Source organism: Acanthopagrus latus, chromosome 1 (assembly GCF_904848185.1).
Source record: "Acanthopagrus latus isolate v.2019 chromosome 1, fAcaLat1.1, whole genome shotgun sequence".
Classification (NCBI taxonomy): Eukaryota; Metazoa; Chordata; class Actinopteri; order Spariformes; family Sparidae; genus Acanthopagrus; species Acanthopagrus latus.
Window position 1 is genome coordinate 8,484,723 of NC_051039.1, and position 17,289 is coordinate 8,502,011.

General features: G+C 41.0%; 1 protein-coding gene across 1 annotated transcript in view; it reads left to right on the forward strand.

Moving 5' to 3' along the window:
- The window catches only part of mtnr1aa (melatonin receptor 1A a), a 35,836-nt gene extending 33,282 nt beyond the window's left edge, over window positions 1–2,554 (forward strand). The window contains exon 2 of the mRNA XM_037079649.1: window positions 969–2,554. Coding sequence (XP_036935544.1) covers window positions 969–1,837 — 869 coding nt within the window. The 3' untranslated portion in view covers window positions 1,838–2,554. The remainder of the gene's footprint in view (window positions 1–968) is intronic.
- The last annotated feature ends 14,735 nt before the right edge of the window (window positions 2,555–17,289 follow it).

The following is a 17,289-nucleotide window of genomic DNA, read 5'->3' on the forward strand; positions in this document are numbered from 1 at the left end:
GCACTTGTGTGCCCTTGATTACCACCCAGCCTGTAGATCATGTCTGCCTTGAACGCACAATGCCGAGTCCTTGCTGGCAATTAGAATGTGCATTATTTTGTGACAGGGACCCACCCCTCCCCTTTCATTATTCACCGACATCAAATGGCGACAATTGAATGCAAGTCGAGGTTCACGCACGCCAAGTCATCAGGGAAACGACCGAATGTGTTTATGCATTCACTTGAGCGCACATATGCACAAACACGCAAACAATCAAAATGTTACGGATGCATTCCCCTTCCCTCTCAGCGTCTAGCCTTGAGGCCATTTCCCTGTGGCTTATGTAACGAGGTAGCAACAAAAACAAATGGATGTCTCTAAAGGATTGCGCCTGTGTTTTTGCATGTTTTAGCATATTTACAAATCAAGCACTTAAATTACTGGCAGCCATTTTACAAAGCGGACCATTGCTTTTTGGACAGAAAACATGCTTTTTGTATGAAAATGAAGACCCTTAAACCTCCATCACGAAAAACATGTGCACTGTGATAGTTTTGCATTTGTCCGAGTTAGGAGTTTCTGGCTCTACCGGATAAAGGCGGCAGTGACCGATAAATCCAAGCATGAAATTGAAAACCACCAGGGTGACATTACCAGTGTTTCTCGCTGATCTATATCATCTATATTCTTCAACTGTCGTCTGTAAGTTGACATTTAGGCTATTCTTTTTAGACTAGATTCCTGATTACTGAAACAAATGGCTGCTCAAAAGATGGTAACGCGCTAAAAACAAGCAACATAGTGTCACAGTCCTTTTTCAGGCAGTTCCAAAAATGTCTCTGAATGAATAATTTGGCTCTCCGTCAGCACAATCACTTACGCTCTCTTTGTCTCGCTCATTTGGATGACCAGTCTGCTCTGCCTCTGTTGTCAATGACTCATGTGTGCTCCCTTGTGTCTCCCGTGGGTGTGTGTTTGGTCTGCAGGGAACATCTTTGTGGTGAGCCTGGCAGTGGCAGACCTCGTGGTGGCCATCTACCCGTACCCTCTGGTCCTCACCTCCATCTTCCACAATGGCTGGAACCTGGGTTACGCCCACTGCCAGATCAGCGGCTTCCTCATGGGCGTCAGCGTCATCGGCTCCATCTTCAACATCACCGGCATCGCCATCAATAGATACTGTTACATCTGTCACAGCCTCAAGTACGACAAGCTGTACAGCGACAAGAACTCTGTCTGCTATGTGATGCTGATCTGGGCGCTGACTGTGGTGGCCATCGTGCCCAACCTGTTCGTGGGTTCGCTTCAGTATGACCCGCGAGTTTACTCCTGCACCTTTGAACAGTCGGCCAGCTCAGCGTACACTATCGCAGTGGTTTTTTTTCACTTTATTTTGCCCATCATGATTGTCACCTATTGCTACCTGCGCATTTGGATACTCGTCATCCAGGTGAGGAGACGGGTCAAGCCAGACAATCGGCCCAAGATCACGCCACACGACGTGAGAAACTTTGTCACCATGTTCGTGGTGTTTGTGCTCTTCGCCGTTTGCTGGGCGCCGCTCAACTTCATCGGCCTGGCGGTGGCGATCAAACCAGAGGTAGTGATTCCCCTCATCCCGGAGTGGTTGTTTGTGTCCAGCTACTTCATGGCCTACTTCAACAGCTGCCTTAATGCCATTGTGTATGGTGTGCTGAACCAGAACTTCCGGCGTGAGTACAAGCGCATTGTAGTATCAGTGTGCACGGCACGCATCTTCTTCCAGGACAGCTCCAACGACGCAGGGGAGAGGCTCAAGAGTAAACCGTCACCACTCATGACCAACAATAACCAGGTGAAGGTGGACTCTGTCTGAACCAGAACTCAGAGGATCAGTGAGCAGACATGAAAGGATATGCTGTGACTGAGAGTAAAAAAAAAAAAAAGAAAGAAAGAAAAGAAAAAAAAGCTGAGTAAGAAAAAATACCAAATATAAATATGAAGCAGCTTGTATCCTCTGAGCTGTCCACAGACTGACATATGGTGCTATCTGACCTCTGAACAATCACAGTAAGAACAGGGGTGCATATTATCTTTGTCTTTTATCAAGCACTTTTGTTTGCAGTACCTGTAGTACAGTAAATATATGATGTCCGTTTTGTTTTCATGTTTACAGTGATTATATAAATGTATCATGCATTATATAAGTATTTATTTTGTATGAAATGTCATGTAGTTGAATAGTAAAGATATATCAGGTTCCATTAAAAATGAAGACAAAATTCTATCAGGCCAATATAAAAAAAATATTCTGCAAAAAAGTTGGTTTTAAAATATATCCAGAAGTTTAGAAATGAAGTTAAACGATTTTAATAACCTCATTTGTGACACTGTAACACTAATTGAGTGCAAGCAATGTGGGTTGCTGCTGTCTTATTATACCCTGCAATACATTAGGTGGAATATATATTTTAGTCTCTCTCTCTCTCTCTCTCTCTCTCTCTCTCTCTCTCTCTCTCTCTCTCTCTCTCACCTTGTGAGCTCATTATACTGTATGCATGGATATCAGGAACTGTTCATATGCAAAATAAAATCTGATATTGATGGACGATCTGCGCTGTGTGAAGTTTATTGTAATTCTGTAAATGTATTCAGTAACTTTTGTAAAATTTTGCAATATTTATTTATAAGCCCACCAGTCCCCTTTAACACAGTCAAGCCTAATCTAATATCAAATACATTTGAATCCACTAGATCCAGATAGTTATTTGGATTCAGATCAAATTGTACTCACTCATAGAGACCAACTATGTTAATACATCTGTTTTTTTTTTTTTTACACTGAGATCCGTTATTTCCTTGAAAGTTAAAAATGTCCAATAACACTCTATCTTGCCACTAATATCTTGGACTCGTCCCTTTTTCTGGATCCGCACCAAAAGTTGATGGGGTCTGTTTAAGGCTGAAACCCATCCTCAATCCAGGTTGCTTATAAATCTGTCCAACAGTTTTTGTGTAATCCTTATGACAAACCAACCAACTACCCCACACACAAGCAAAAACACTGGCAAATGTAATACAATTGAATTATTATTTAGTCAGAGTGGATTGTTTTCAAGAAATTTCATCAAGGTCTTTTTTTTTTTCCAAATAGCACTAAAAATGCACACTCAGTTGCTAACTTATTGGATACACACAGCTAAAACTAGTGTGAGGTTTTTGTGGTGGAGTTTAAATTGCAGCCTGTTATTGTAGTTATAAATGGGTTGGACGAAATATGCTATGATAATATACAGTATAATATAATATCAACATCTGTCAAACAAAACAACAAAAACTTGTTTCAAACTTTATTCAGGTGTACCTCGCATACACTGGCAACTGACTGTATTTGTATGACTGCATGAACACCTTAAAATTATGTTGTTTGGCTGATCATCTATATTCATTTTTTTGTTGGCAAGGATCAACTTATCCTTGGCAAACAGCCCAGTGACAAATCTGCCTGAGCAGAGTGATTTTATCCAAAGTGGAACACGTCCAGTGAATATGATATGGCTTTGTACTGTGTGTCAGGGGTTTTCTTTATGCATCATAAGGGCTGTATGCCTGACTCATTTGTGTGGACGCCATCAGGTTCTGTCTGCAAACAGATTTCAAGGTGAGCACATAAAAAGTGCAGATAGGCACGACTGTCCTTCACAATGTAAAGGACTCTGTGGTTGCATAGGAGGCAGGGACGGTATAGCCGACTGTACATCATCAGCGTTTGCATGTGTGTTTCACAGCATGCATGAGCAACCCGGTTAGTGGAACACAGACAAAGGCATCATGCATCAAAGAGGAGGAGGCTCAACTATGCATTTGAAATCCACTTGGCTTACGTAACGGCCGCTGACCATCATCCTCAAAGCAAGAGCTGAAAGAGCCGGCTCCAAGCGCACTCCCTGCCCCCTTCTCTATCTGTTTAATCCCAAGAGCTGTGTGCGGTAGGAAAGGACTGAATGGGTTGGGGATGAGCAAATGTAAAAATCCCAGGGATTTACACTGCCCCCAAAGAGAGTTATACTGTAATCTGGGCCCAGAGATTTTTATAGCCAAGGATGTACAACAAAACAGAAGAGGAAAGTCAGGTGTTACATTACCAATGGTCCATCTTCCATTACAGATTCAGTGCTAAGTAAAGAAAATGGAATGTGTCCTTCACTGTGACAAGGCCATAGATCAGAGCTCTAACAGAGCATAACCTCTGAAAGCAAAACACAACAAAGCCCACAATGGCTTCAGTGAAATAATTTAGGCCGTGTAAACTTTGACAGGGAAGATCTCAGTGACTTGATGAAGAGCTGAAGAATATTCATAGACTGAATGTGTATTTACAGTATCTATTCACAGGCTCTCAAGTCAGTTTTCCCCATGGGGTGGTGCTGTGTTGAACTACAGTGTATTAAAGGGGACTCTTTGTCACACAATAGTCAGTAGAAACAAACTTCTTGATTCACTTTTTTACTTGACAACACATACAGTAACTGTACTGTGGCCCCACAGACCCACCTCTTATGGCAGGACAAAAGGTTCATACTTACTGTAAGTGGAGTAATTACATTGGATGTGGTAGAAAGCTAGTAAGTGAATATCTTATAACTTTTAAAAAACGTGCTGCTATGTTTCCAGGGTGTCAGTCAGTGCGTTTACATGCACATCTTAGTCAGATTACAGCCATAGTTCGACTATGATACTCAATTGGACAATTGCAATTGTCCGCTGATACGAGCAGGTGTGAAAATTGAATAATTGGCCGAAGTGTGTCATACCCCGGTACGATGGGTGGTGCTGTACCCATTTCAACTAGTGGTAATAGAGCCACCTCCGGCTGACCTCTTTACGTCACCTGCAACAATAAACTCTGCCTTGGCATTCAAGAAAGATGGGGTATGAAGAGCGAGACAAAGCTACATCTTTTTACGTTTTGTATATGGTGTACATGATAATTACACAAACTAGATGCACAATGGCGCTCTTCCTCGTGGTTATTTCGGAGGAAGTGCGCCGCCACCACCGCCGTCCTTCCGCTTCCAGCTCATGGCCCAGGGAAAAAATCTCGAGCCTACGCAGAACGCAAAATCCGATCCAATCTGATAGAACATATAAATACAGGAGTAATGCGACTACCAATCGAACAATCTAGGGGTTTAAATCAGACTATGAGAAATCTGATCCGGTCCAATTTTAGTCAAACTAAGGTGTACACATGCATCTTAAAAATCCGATCATAGTGGGACTAACCCAGGAATTTGGTTTTCTTGAGTGTCATGTAAACGCACTGAGTTATAAGGAAAAAAGAAAAAGATATCCAAACTCACATTCTTACCCCCATCTGAGTACTTCACATGAAAAATGACTGCATTTTTTTATACAATCAGTGTCCATTTAGTCACCGGTTTACATTGCTGCCCTGCTCAGTGACTGTAACACTGTAATAGCTGTTCTATAAAGAGACCTTCTATCATCTCGCCTGCAAGGTGCCACTGTGTCTTCAGTGTTTGTTGTTGCCCTGCTCTGAGTCTCACTGAAAGATGGCAAAAAAAAATTGCTAAGATGCTGGATAATGCTGCTCTGTCCTCCCATTTTTCTCTCACAGACACATAATCCACCAGGGATTCAGTGCTGCCACCTGGGGCCCTGAAATTTCCACAGAGCTGCTGAAGCCTGGCATAGGACAACACTGCTCTCCATAGTATGAGAAAGACAGCGGGGAGAAGATCATAATGACCTCACGCCAGTGGGTGTTATGTAAAATGACAGGACAATGGTATGTGTTGAAAAGACCGCCAGCAGCCTGGATGTGTTCGAACTAGAAAGACGCCACACAAAACAACACAACCATAACATATCACTGTGCATAAAACCAGCTATCCTCTACTTTTGTGTTCAATTACACGAGTTTCTTTTCAGTGCCCTCACCACCAGGACAATAAGCCCCTTGTCTTGTGTATTTGCTTCGTTCTTTATGACGAGAGCAGCAGCCTACCTTCCCACATCATTCAGCTCTTTTCTTGTGCAGGTTTTCTTCTCTCGCCTTCTCCAGCTTTCATCCAATAATAGAAGTTGTTTTCCCATACCTTTTCACCGCTTTTCCCAACGGAGCACGTCAGCTCGGGTTTCTGCTTGACCACACAAGAATGATATGGACTATAGATGGATGGAGGAAAAGGGGAGAATTGAAAGAAATATACCAACACAGAAGAAAAGGAGACTAGCAATGCACTCTGAAGTTGCTCGCTGATGATGACTGGAGATACATGTATGAGCCTCTTTTTCCTCACTGCACTTTTAGGACTAAACGATGCATTGGATGATCAGGACATGTAGTGCTGTGTATTCCCTCAAACACCAAGTCGAGAGGGGAAGCAGCACCTGTTTGCAAACATGGCGCCTGAGTCAAACAGTCTTATGTTGGTGTATTATTTAAAGAGCTCTTCACCAGCATCTTCAACGGTGGCTGTGAAAGGTTTGTTTTATTTCAAGGACAAGAGTGATGAATGAACTTCTGGTTTCCTTGCACAAAATTACCTAATTCAGACCAGGTTGATACTTGTTGTACTTGTTCAATATCCCTTGTCGTCATGGTTTTAGTTATTTTAATAAACCTCAATTTTTGGTTTCACTTGTCCGCCTTTTCGTGCCCCGCATGGATATCTATCCCAAATGGCATTTGTTTACCAAGAGATATATATATCATTATGCCATTGTAGAGTGGGCGGCCCTGAACAGAGGCTGTCCCCTCAGCAGCATCCCAGGTTTGATTCTAGCCCATGGCTCTTTTCTGCATGTCCAATATCACTCTCTACCCCTTTTCCTGTCACTAAATAAGGCGTCCTATCAAATAAAAGCTAAAAGCTAAAAGCCAAAAAAAAAAAAATAATAAAATAAATCTTAAAAAAATCATGGTGAGGTAAAGAATAGTGTCCAAGTGTTGCCTCCTTTCATCAGGTGTACCTCAAGGATAAGTGCTTGGTCCCCTTCGCTTCTCAACTTTCTCAGCATACACATCTGTATTTTATGTGCAATCTCATTTTAAATTAATAGGTTTCAAATTGCTGCTATATTAGAAGTGGACATTATGCAGACATCATCTTTTTAATTGGTATGTGGGTGAGCAGGATATTGCCAGGAGCAGTACAATGATGACTCATATTTTATAAAGTGGGCATCAGGTGACATTTACAGATTTTGACACAGATAAAATGTATGCCCGCTTTTTCTCAGTATACTTTACACTTCCTCTCTTGGACAGATCAACTGATGGCATGGTTTCTATCTGCACTTCTATGCCGATGATAGTCTATTTAAATTGTCCTTCCTGCCAGAAGACGGTACTGTCTTGGTGTGCCGTGTTTCTTTGCACTAAAAGAGAAAGATACTGTTTCAATTGAGTTTATGTCAAAAAGGATTATGAAACTATCACATTGTCTATGAAACTGTCATTTTTGTTTTTTACGCAGTGAAAGCAGTTGCTTGTTGCAATGAACCCACAGAGAATGATTGCCTGACTCACTGCAGTTACCCTCAAAATTCAGTGGATGTGGCTATGGGATGGTAAACATTGATTTGTCTTCCTTAAACTCAGAGGCAGAAATGACCTTAAAGAGAGCTGTACCCGAGGACTGACTCGCTAAGCTGGATTACAAAGTGAAGTGGTCAATTTTAAACCTCGAGGTCTCTCAAATCTGGAAATGGACTGAGGTTAAACTGCTTCTTCAACAATTCAGAAAAGTCTCCTGGCTAATTCAAGGCATCGATCCACAGTATCCACTCAATTATGTATCTCCTGAACTCACAGTGGAAGTGTTCGTCAGTCATATTTTGCATTAGGGTTGTCAAGGGACAAGCAATTACACATACTGTGGCTAATGAATTTAAATGGCAGTTCACTCAAGCAAAGTCTGTACATGAAGCCTGCGAAAGAGCCCCCAAGTGTTTGTCAGTTAGATTCTTCAGATTACATTTGATGCCATTCTCTTATCAGTTTAAAGGTCTCAGTCAGTGATAGAAGATGACAAGAAAAAACACATTCCATGTTATCTCAAACAGCATGAGGCCTTTTGATGTCAAATGGTTACAAAAACAGCATATAAAGTACACATTTAAAGGGGCAATTTGTAATCTATGGCCACATGCAAAGACCTCTATGTGATGTCTTGCAGAGAGTTAGCATGCTAACCAGCTAGCTGCAGCCCATCCTGTCACATAAAAGCACTTTAACTGCAAGAGGCGAAAGTCCAGTTTTGCTGTAGTTCCAGCTGGTAGATGATTTCCATTTAGTCTTATAAGTAAACTAAATTAACTTACAAAATATCAAGAAATTAGATATTTTTTCACATACTTTAAGTAAACATATTACTGCAGTGGAATGAGCAGCAGTAGGCAGTTATGCTGCCTTGACTCCCCCCATATATATATATATATATATATATATATATATATATATACTCCCCCTATATATATATATATATAGTATTTTTTTTGCCAAATTACACCTTTAATTACATGTTTTTCAGTCATATATTGCATCATGTTGTATCATCATATGACAGTTAATAAAGATAATTTCACTTAGGTTTCCTCAAGGAAAGTCAGTGGGATTTAATAGTTGCTCCAATTGTGCATACAACCTGCAAGAGAGCCCTCAAGGTCGAGTCAGTTTTTGCAGTGATTATACTTGATGCCATTATCTTATCAGTTATACAGGTCTGAGCCATTGACGGTAGATCACCTAACAAACCACCTTGTATGTTATCTAGTAGAACATGATGCCTGTCAGTCTCAAATGGCAGTGAAACAAGAAGCACTGTAGTAAGGCTCAGTGATAAAAGATTCCATCTCCACGTGACACGTTTAACTCTCACATGGCGTCAGTGAGAGCCAAAGGGATGTCTGAGAGAGCGTTTTGAGCGAAACGGTATTTGTCTATGCAGCAACAGATAAGTGGATAAGATAAAGGAAAAGTTAAGAGGTTTGAAATTGGAGCTATATTAGCGTAGAAGCAGTGGACATTAAGCAGGCACCGTCTTTTTTATTGGTACGAGTGTCTTCATTACTGTGTGCAAGCTCTGGATTATTTCATCACAGGTTATTGCTGGGAAAGGCACGACGGTGACTCACATTTGATGAACTGGGTTTCATGAGGCTCTCAGACAATACCGCCATTTTTCCAGTCCCTCATCCTTTTTATTACTTTGAGATTTAACCGTCCTGTGCGGCACATGTGTTCTTTATCGGACGTGAGTGTGGTGCTCCCGGTTTGTGACTTATGACAGAGAGCCCTGCAGCCACCTTTAATGTTCTCGAGGAACACTTTCCAGGCATGTTCGAGAACGATGTCCTAATAGAATGAGGTGAGATGGCTGTGCCCTAATTAGTGTGATACTACTTTTACGTTCCTGAGATAATTAGAGTTAATTTAAAAGTCACTTTGCAGGTGATGTCATTTTGTGCCATGAAACACTGGAGAAGGTGTACAGCTCACTCACTCACACACACACAATTGCAGATGACTATATCAATACCCTTTAAACTCAACAGGCTCTTTGCTCTTTTCAATTCAATTATGCCCCTCTATGTGACAGAGTAGCCTATTAAAATTCAGTATAACCATTTCTATAAATAGATCTCTGATCAATATGCAGCATGTATGCTTTAACATATTACCTTAAATGAAAATTTACCAGTTAGTATGTAAATGACAGTGTGATATATAAAAATAAGAACAATACACACATTTAAGCAGGATTAATGGGTGTTTTTTTGTTTGTTTTATTTGGTGTGGTTTACATTCTTCTTATCTTTACTGGGATTCAATCCCATGATTCTATGGGATTCGGGAGGTGGTGTACTCCACCACACTAGACTACCCGCAGTGCCAATCAACCCCCACAACTAGAGAGACAGACAGAGACTGAGGTATGTATCTGCAGGAAATCTACCTGAATGAATCAGTGCAGTGTACATGAAAGTATTCAGGGCATTTCCCCTCTTTATTCCTGGATTACAGACAAGGATGGCACATGTGAAATGGGTTTTTTTCTTCCCTAAAAGCCTTTTCTTCTATAAAAGCAATTTTGCTTCAAATACAGTATTGTGTGTTCCTTGTCTCAAGATTAACAAAAATGGGAGAGAGAAACCAGAAAAAGCTGTTCGGGTCAAACTTAGCAACTTTTGCAGTCTTTGTCAGACATGATTTGGGTAATGACAATGACATTTTATGCTGATAATAAATTCTGCAGGTAAGTGAAAAGGCAACAACTCGCTTCCTGTCTTGCATTGAACTATGGAGGGTTCACAAGGGTTTTTTTACTTTTAAAGTGAGTGAAATCATGTATTGTTCTACTACACCAGTCCAACAGGATGATCACTATTAAACTATACTGCAAGGAATCTCTGTCTTTGTCTGTCTGTTATTGGCATATCTTGAGAATTGCTCCTCCGATCTACTCCACACTTGGTCAGTTTGTTGCTGAGGACCCAAGGAAAAACAGTGTCAAATTTCATGAAGTTCGAACATGCAACATGTTTTGTATTAATACATTTTGAATGGTTGGGTGTTGCTTCAGTGGCTTCATGGCTCTGCAGACTGAAGTTTTGGAAACAGACGTAAACAAAATGGAAATTAGCGTTGTGCAACATATTGCTGTGCATCTGAAAAAAATCAGATGGTTAAAGAGGCAATATACATGTTTTAGATTTATATTACCTTTAAATGACATTTTAGTTGAAAACATTCAAAAATTGGCTAAAATGATCAAAATAATGTCTATAAGTAGAAGTTCTGATGTTAAGAGATCTATGTTTTTTTTGTTTTGGTTTTTTTGCTGCAGATATATCTACTGAAGTTAGCATGCTGACCAACTAGCCTCAGCCCTTGCTGGTCCATAGCTCCTGTGCTAGTGGTATAAACACTTACATTTCCCTGGTCCAGAGCTCCCAATACCAACGGTGGTGCCAAGTCTAACCTATTGTATCTTAATTGACTCTGGATGAGCGGGGAGTAAGAAAAAAAAATTAAAAATCATCCACATCATAATACTTTTTTTTTTTTAGTTCAACAATTTTTAGAACACGTTTGAAGCCACACTAACATCAGTGAAGCAAGTGGAAATAAATATTAGTCCGGAGCTGTGAGCATGGTGGTCTAGATGTCTATGTCTTTAACCACTCATTCTATTATTTACATTGAAGTGCAGTCATATTTCATTTAATGTTGGCAGCTATTTTTAGAGCTCCGAGGGAAGCGTAGGCACGAAAGGTTATCTGGGTCGTGTGTTTTTCCGAGGCTGTGTGTGTGTGTGTGTGTGTGTGTGTGTGTGTGTGTGTGTGTGTGTGTGTGTGTGTCAGTGTAATTGTTTCTGTGAGGGAGAGTAAAGCAAAACGTGACTCACAGTTACAGCATAATAGACGTTGATGCAGGACAGACAGTTACATGCAGGTTCAACATTAACGCTGCAAGTTTCGAAAGAGAACGAAATCCTTAGTACAAGGCAAAGCATTGTTTTTTTTTTTGTCAGATGTCAGATGAACGTGCTGAGATGAATTAATGTTTGGGAGTCCTCGGGGTTACCAGGATAATACACTAAATCATGTCAGGACCAGCAGGTTCCTTTTGAAATTGCAAAGTCAGGTGTTTTCCTCCCGTCCATATGTGCTTAGGCTGTGTCCCAATTCGGAGGCTCGATTCCTTTGAGTCCCCATTTCTGGGCCGAATACATCCTAACAGTTTGACAAGGACTGACCCATTTCAGTGGATCCTCCACGGGCTACCAAGAAATGCATATATGCTTATTTTGCAGAATCGGTGTATGCTCTGCAGTCCCCGATATCCCATAACCATAGCATGCACATCGTCCATTGAAAATTGGTGGAAATGGAACTTCCAGGTGATCATTATGATCTAATGTCAGAAGATATAATTCGACCACAGTGTGTTAAGCAGATATTTGCATTCAGGTGCCAAAAGAAACTAATGGAATTCATGTGGGCAGATGTTCCAGCTCCTCAAACACGTTTCCCTGTTTTTTTTCTATCATGTTTTAAAATAAGAAACACAATTGGATGCAGATGCTATTTCAAAGTCTTTGTGCTCGACTGTTCTTCTGCTGAACGTACCTGAAGTGCAAGTTCAGCTGAGTGCAGCCGGGCCTTTGCTGCCTGGGTAGGTTTTGTTGGTTGGTTGCATCCAGGAGTATGTTTGTGTGACGGTTGGTTGGAGCTGACACTGTCTTACCACAGTGCAAGTCAATGAATGAGATAATACAGTTGCAGTGCTCAGGTCAGTGATCATCAACCGAGAGGCAAAATAAAAGGCCATAAAACCTCTGAAATACACTCCTATTACACTACGTAGTACAGAAGGGAATACTACTGTAGGGACCAAACAGCAACGTACAACTTTGCATTTACTGCTCTTTTTTTTTTTTTCTAATGAACTGTTATTTACCTTAAGCAAATAGAAAAGCAGTGTGATTATAGACATAAAATGAAGGGATAGTGAACTCTTTGGCTCTACTTCCCATCCCTCTTTCCTACATGTATGTGGACTCAGGGAGGCACGAGTCACAGAAAAAAAAGGGATGTTGGTTTAAAATTTTAATGATAAGTTCAAAGATGCATAAACAAGCACGCTGGAGCTCAGAAAAGGCTTTACCAAAGTGATCTTAATGTTTTCACCCGAGTCTGTTTGTTTCTTGGTTGGTTTGTCAGCCAGATTACACAAAAACTACAGAGCGGATTTCCAAAAAACTTGAACGGAGGATGGCCCTCGACCCAGAATAGAACATTTTGGAGCCAGTCCAGACAGAGAAGAACATCCAGGAATATTTTCTGACATCGTTTAACACTGTGGTTTTTAACACTTCTGTTAATTTTCAGGGGCCCTTCGGTGGCTCGTATCTATGAGTGAGTATACATTTTGATGCTGATCCCGTCATGGTTTGGATTTTTAGTTTTGTGATTTCCTGTTTCACTTTTGTCTGTTCTCCTGCCCCTTTTTTCTCCTCACCTGTGTTCCATTAGCACATCACTCCCTTCACCAGTCCATCTACTTGACTCACCTGCCCCACAGTCCTTTGCTCCTTGTGTCTCCCTGAGTCAAGTTTTTCACTGTTTTGTTGCTTTTTTTTTTTTTTTTTTTTTACTTTTTGCTGCCTGCCTTTGTTGCTTACATTTTGGATATTTTGCTATTTGGACCATCAGCTTCATTAAAGCTTGCATGTGTTGACATCTGCCTGTCTCTGTATCAGTGTTTGGTTCCGATTTTTGTTACTGGGTCAGAACCTAGATCTTGTGATTTTAAATCATGTTGCTAGCTCAATTTATGCCTGTTCAGTCACTGAAATAGGGCATTTATTTCTCAAGGCTGTGTTACCCTGATGTTTTCATAATATTAAAACTGCACAGTCACAGTGCCAGTGTAGGCTTGAGAGCCAGCTGTACAGCAAAGGTCATCATCAAACTGAAGCCAAAAGCACAATTACTGCTATTAGATCATAAGAGGGTCATTCAGCCGGAATTAAATTTGCTATTTAGATGAAAGCAAGTAGATGCAAAAACACATACGGTCAAAGCTGCCTGGGAAGAATTATGTTCACATGTGTAATCGAGGTTCATTTCTCGACTGTAATTGAGTTTGAGTGGTATACTTTCAGGAAGCGCTCGCTCCAAAGGTGCACTAGTACTGTGTCGAATTTGTAACTACAAAGCAGGACACTTCTCAAAAGGAATATTCTAAACGTACTACAAGGAACTTTCTGAAAGAGCCTCAGTGTAATACTGATGCCTCTTTATGACATACGTAAACAAACAAGACCATCGGGAAGAAGAATTGTTGCTCTTTATGCCTCTCTTTGGGTTGGATTCTGACGTAACCAGGTCGATTAAGTCATGAGGTTAAATATAGTTTTTTGTCGGAGGCGCTGAGGATGACTTGTGAAGTTTTACAGTCTGAGGAAAGAAGCCGTCCCGTGGTCTTGTGGTAACGAAAACTGCACTTTGTTTCATTGTTGTCGCATTACATTATTCATATTACATCGCAATAAATAGATAAACAATCTCTTCAATATGCAAACAGCTCTGTAAAGAACATGTTGTGTCTTTCTTTCCACTCTCTTCCAAATAAAATGGGTGTGCTAGCCAGAACGGAGAAACAAGGCGGTGAAAAACACTACTGCTTTTGTCCACAGGGGGCGCCAGAATCAACACAAAATGAAAGTTCCTCGTAGCTGCTTTAACATTCTAGTATGCTGTTTTGTAATACTGAGTTGTAATATTGATATGAATTTCTGTGCATGAGGCAGAGTTTGTTGGTTAGCCTATCGTAACACTGGAGCAGTCACAGCTCACTAACATTCCTCAAAATGTTGAATTATTTGTTACAAACACAATAAAGCCAAATCAAACATATTTAATCACACTGAGCCGTTCATTCATAACGGTTGGTAATTCATAGACCCACAAAAGGATTTCATTATGCTTCATAAATCTTTAATTATCATTATGAGCTATATACTGCTTATATAAGGAAGCCGTATATTTTCCAGTCAGAAGTATTGCAGAGACGCTGATCATATTAACCCTTTGGACCACTGCTCAGATATAACACTGTTTGTTTGCTGGATGATGATGATTTCTTTATAATGGTATCATCAAGTAATTTGTATCCCCAAATCCTCCACCACCCAGCGAGGCCAAAAACGTTTTGACTTGCCTCATTTGGCCCCTTCTTCCATTTTATTCTTCAGAAAGAGTTCCTGGCAGTCGGCATTTTTTGTGCCCTGAAACCCTGAAACCTCTAGCTGTGGTACATTCAACAGAAACTTCTGTCCAAAATCATACAGTGAGGCACCAGAAAGGCTGAGTACACAAAATGATGAATGTACGCCTTTTACACAGTTTTGTCTCTCTCTTTCATTTTGTTGCCTCCTCAGGGACTGAAATGTCCAGAGGCGATCCCAGCTGCTGAGCTGCAAGGTGCACTTGAAAATCCTGGTGGGTCAGAGGCCTCTGCAGCACAGAGGTGCTTTTACTGTAGGTGTAGCTGTTGGTGGCTCCACACCACCCGTGTACCTGTTGAATGAATGAATAAACATAAAGAAAGATGTAAGAATTCTGGCCAAAAGTGTTATACATTTTGCTGAGTTGTGTACTAAAATGGCACTGTTTCAAATGTTTCCAGCAATATTAAAACCCAGCGAAAACCAAAGTTTAATAAAGGGAGCGGCTCATTTAATTCGGAAGCATGTCGCTATGACTTCCAGAATAGAGGGAGGAAGAGGTCTGCAAATACGACTCAGTGTAATGTGAACATTCGTGCCTGAGTCAGATAGATTTTCATTAGCGATGGTGGTTTTCTGCATAATTCATGGGAGTGTTTATTCCCCCAGCGTATCATTTGTTTTGTTTTTGTAATTGTATTGTCTGTTGGGGTGAATTAGTCTGTTTGCATGTACATTAAACTGACTACTTCAATGTACATGAGCTGTAAGGCGGCGAGCGACGACACGCAGAAGGAGCGAATATCTTTGTCTTTGCTTGTGGTGAGTTCAGTCAATCACTAAACTCAGCACTCACCAGATTGAGTTGGTTCTCTCTCGTCCTTTTCCCTTCTCCTCTCTGTAATATTACTTTAATGAAGTCAAACAATATTTCCCCCTCCAGCTCCAGTCAGCAGTCAAGATTACAACACATAAACACCAAACAAAGGAGGTCACCTCCATGGATCGCTGCAGCAGTCAGATTTATAAACGGGGGAGACGATAAATCATTTTCTTAATCTCCTCTTGAGCTCCCCCGCAGTAGAATCTGGTGTGACTCCGGGTGTTAAGTCTTACGGAACATCTGAGTCAGCTCCCAATGCCACCTGGCCCTCCCGAAACCACAATCAGCAAATGTCTTTTATTTTGTATTGACAGAGAAACCCTCAGCAGCAGAAATGACATATTGTGTATTTGATTAATCATTGTTCAATGACAGTGTTCGGCAAAAGACAACAGATAACTGTGACGGTATTATAATGTAAAATACCCAATATCCATCATCACCGGTTTTCCTTCCTCTCACAACAGTTTCCACAGGGTATGTGGTATGAATGGCGGACAAACACAGACCTCCTTCGTGTTCACCCATTTCACAACAAGAAGCTTGCCATCTCTGCTCCAGAGCCTCTCAGGGACCCCCTGGTGAGAGCGTTTTCTTTTGTTGGCAGTGTGGCTATTCTTCCATCGAGGGTAGGTGCCACATGCTCCAGAGCCAAAGTCACCGAGGCGTCTGAAGAGAGCTGTGCTTGTGTAATAGTTATTACCCTGCGTGTGATAACGAGAGCCTGGGTAGTGCTTGTTGACGAGGGACATGTTGCAACAAATGGCAGTGTCTTTCAAGATGCAGTGGGAGACTGGCAAAAGCAGACAGTATATTAGTTCTCATCAGCCAACAAAAATCATTCCGATAACTCATTCTTGATGTATTGCTTGGTTCCAAGTGTATGTTTATCAATTGACGGGTTCTGGCAGGGGTTGTACACAAGGGAAATGCAGGCTATACAGAGTCATACAGCAGTTTGACTGCTGGTGGTCTCTCTTGTCATTCTCAAGGTCCTCGGCCGGATCACCCAAGCAGATTTCTAGAAATCTCTTGTGAACCCACAGTGTTCAGAAATGGAGTATGAAAAATGTTCTTCACTCACCACATGTCCCTCAGTTCTGGCACGTTTATGTCCATGTAAATTAACAGAGCAGACTCTGACCCGGCTCTGGTCACGAGTTAGTTTTCCTTCAGTCTAATTACAACTGTAAAGATATTAGTTCCCTTGGAGGAACTCTCTGCAAGTCACGTGATCTTTTTTTAAAGTCGCCTTTTTCAGATTTGATTTCTTTAAAAACTAAAAGCTGTGCATTTGCAAGTTTGCCTTATTACACTGGCTGTAATGACAACGGCGCTTCACCGCCAGTTCATCTCTTCGTTTGTGCAGAGCTCACATTGAATAGACACATTACTGTGCATTGACATCTCAAAGAGAATTAAGGAAGTCGTGATGGTTTTTCAAACGGATAAATCACTGTATTAAAAATGAGTGGATGGTTATTTTTAGCGCTTTTCATTATAAAGTGGCATATTCAGACCATCCCATCTATCCCCTTCGACAGCGGGATGATGGCGTCTGAATGTGGAATTAGCGCATGCCTCCACAGCGTCTTTGTAAGATTTTTTACTTTTAATGACTGTACTAATTAAGAAGTCCTCCTCGGGTCCTGGATAAAACAGGAAAAGCAATGATGGATG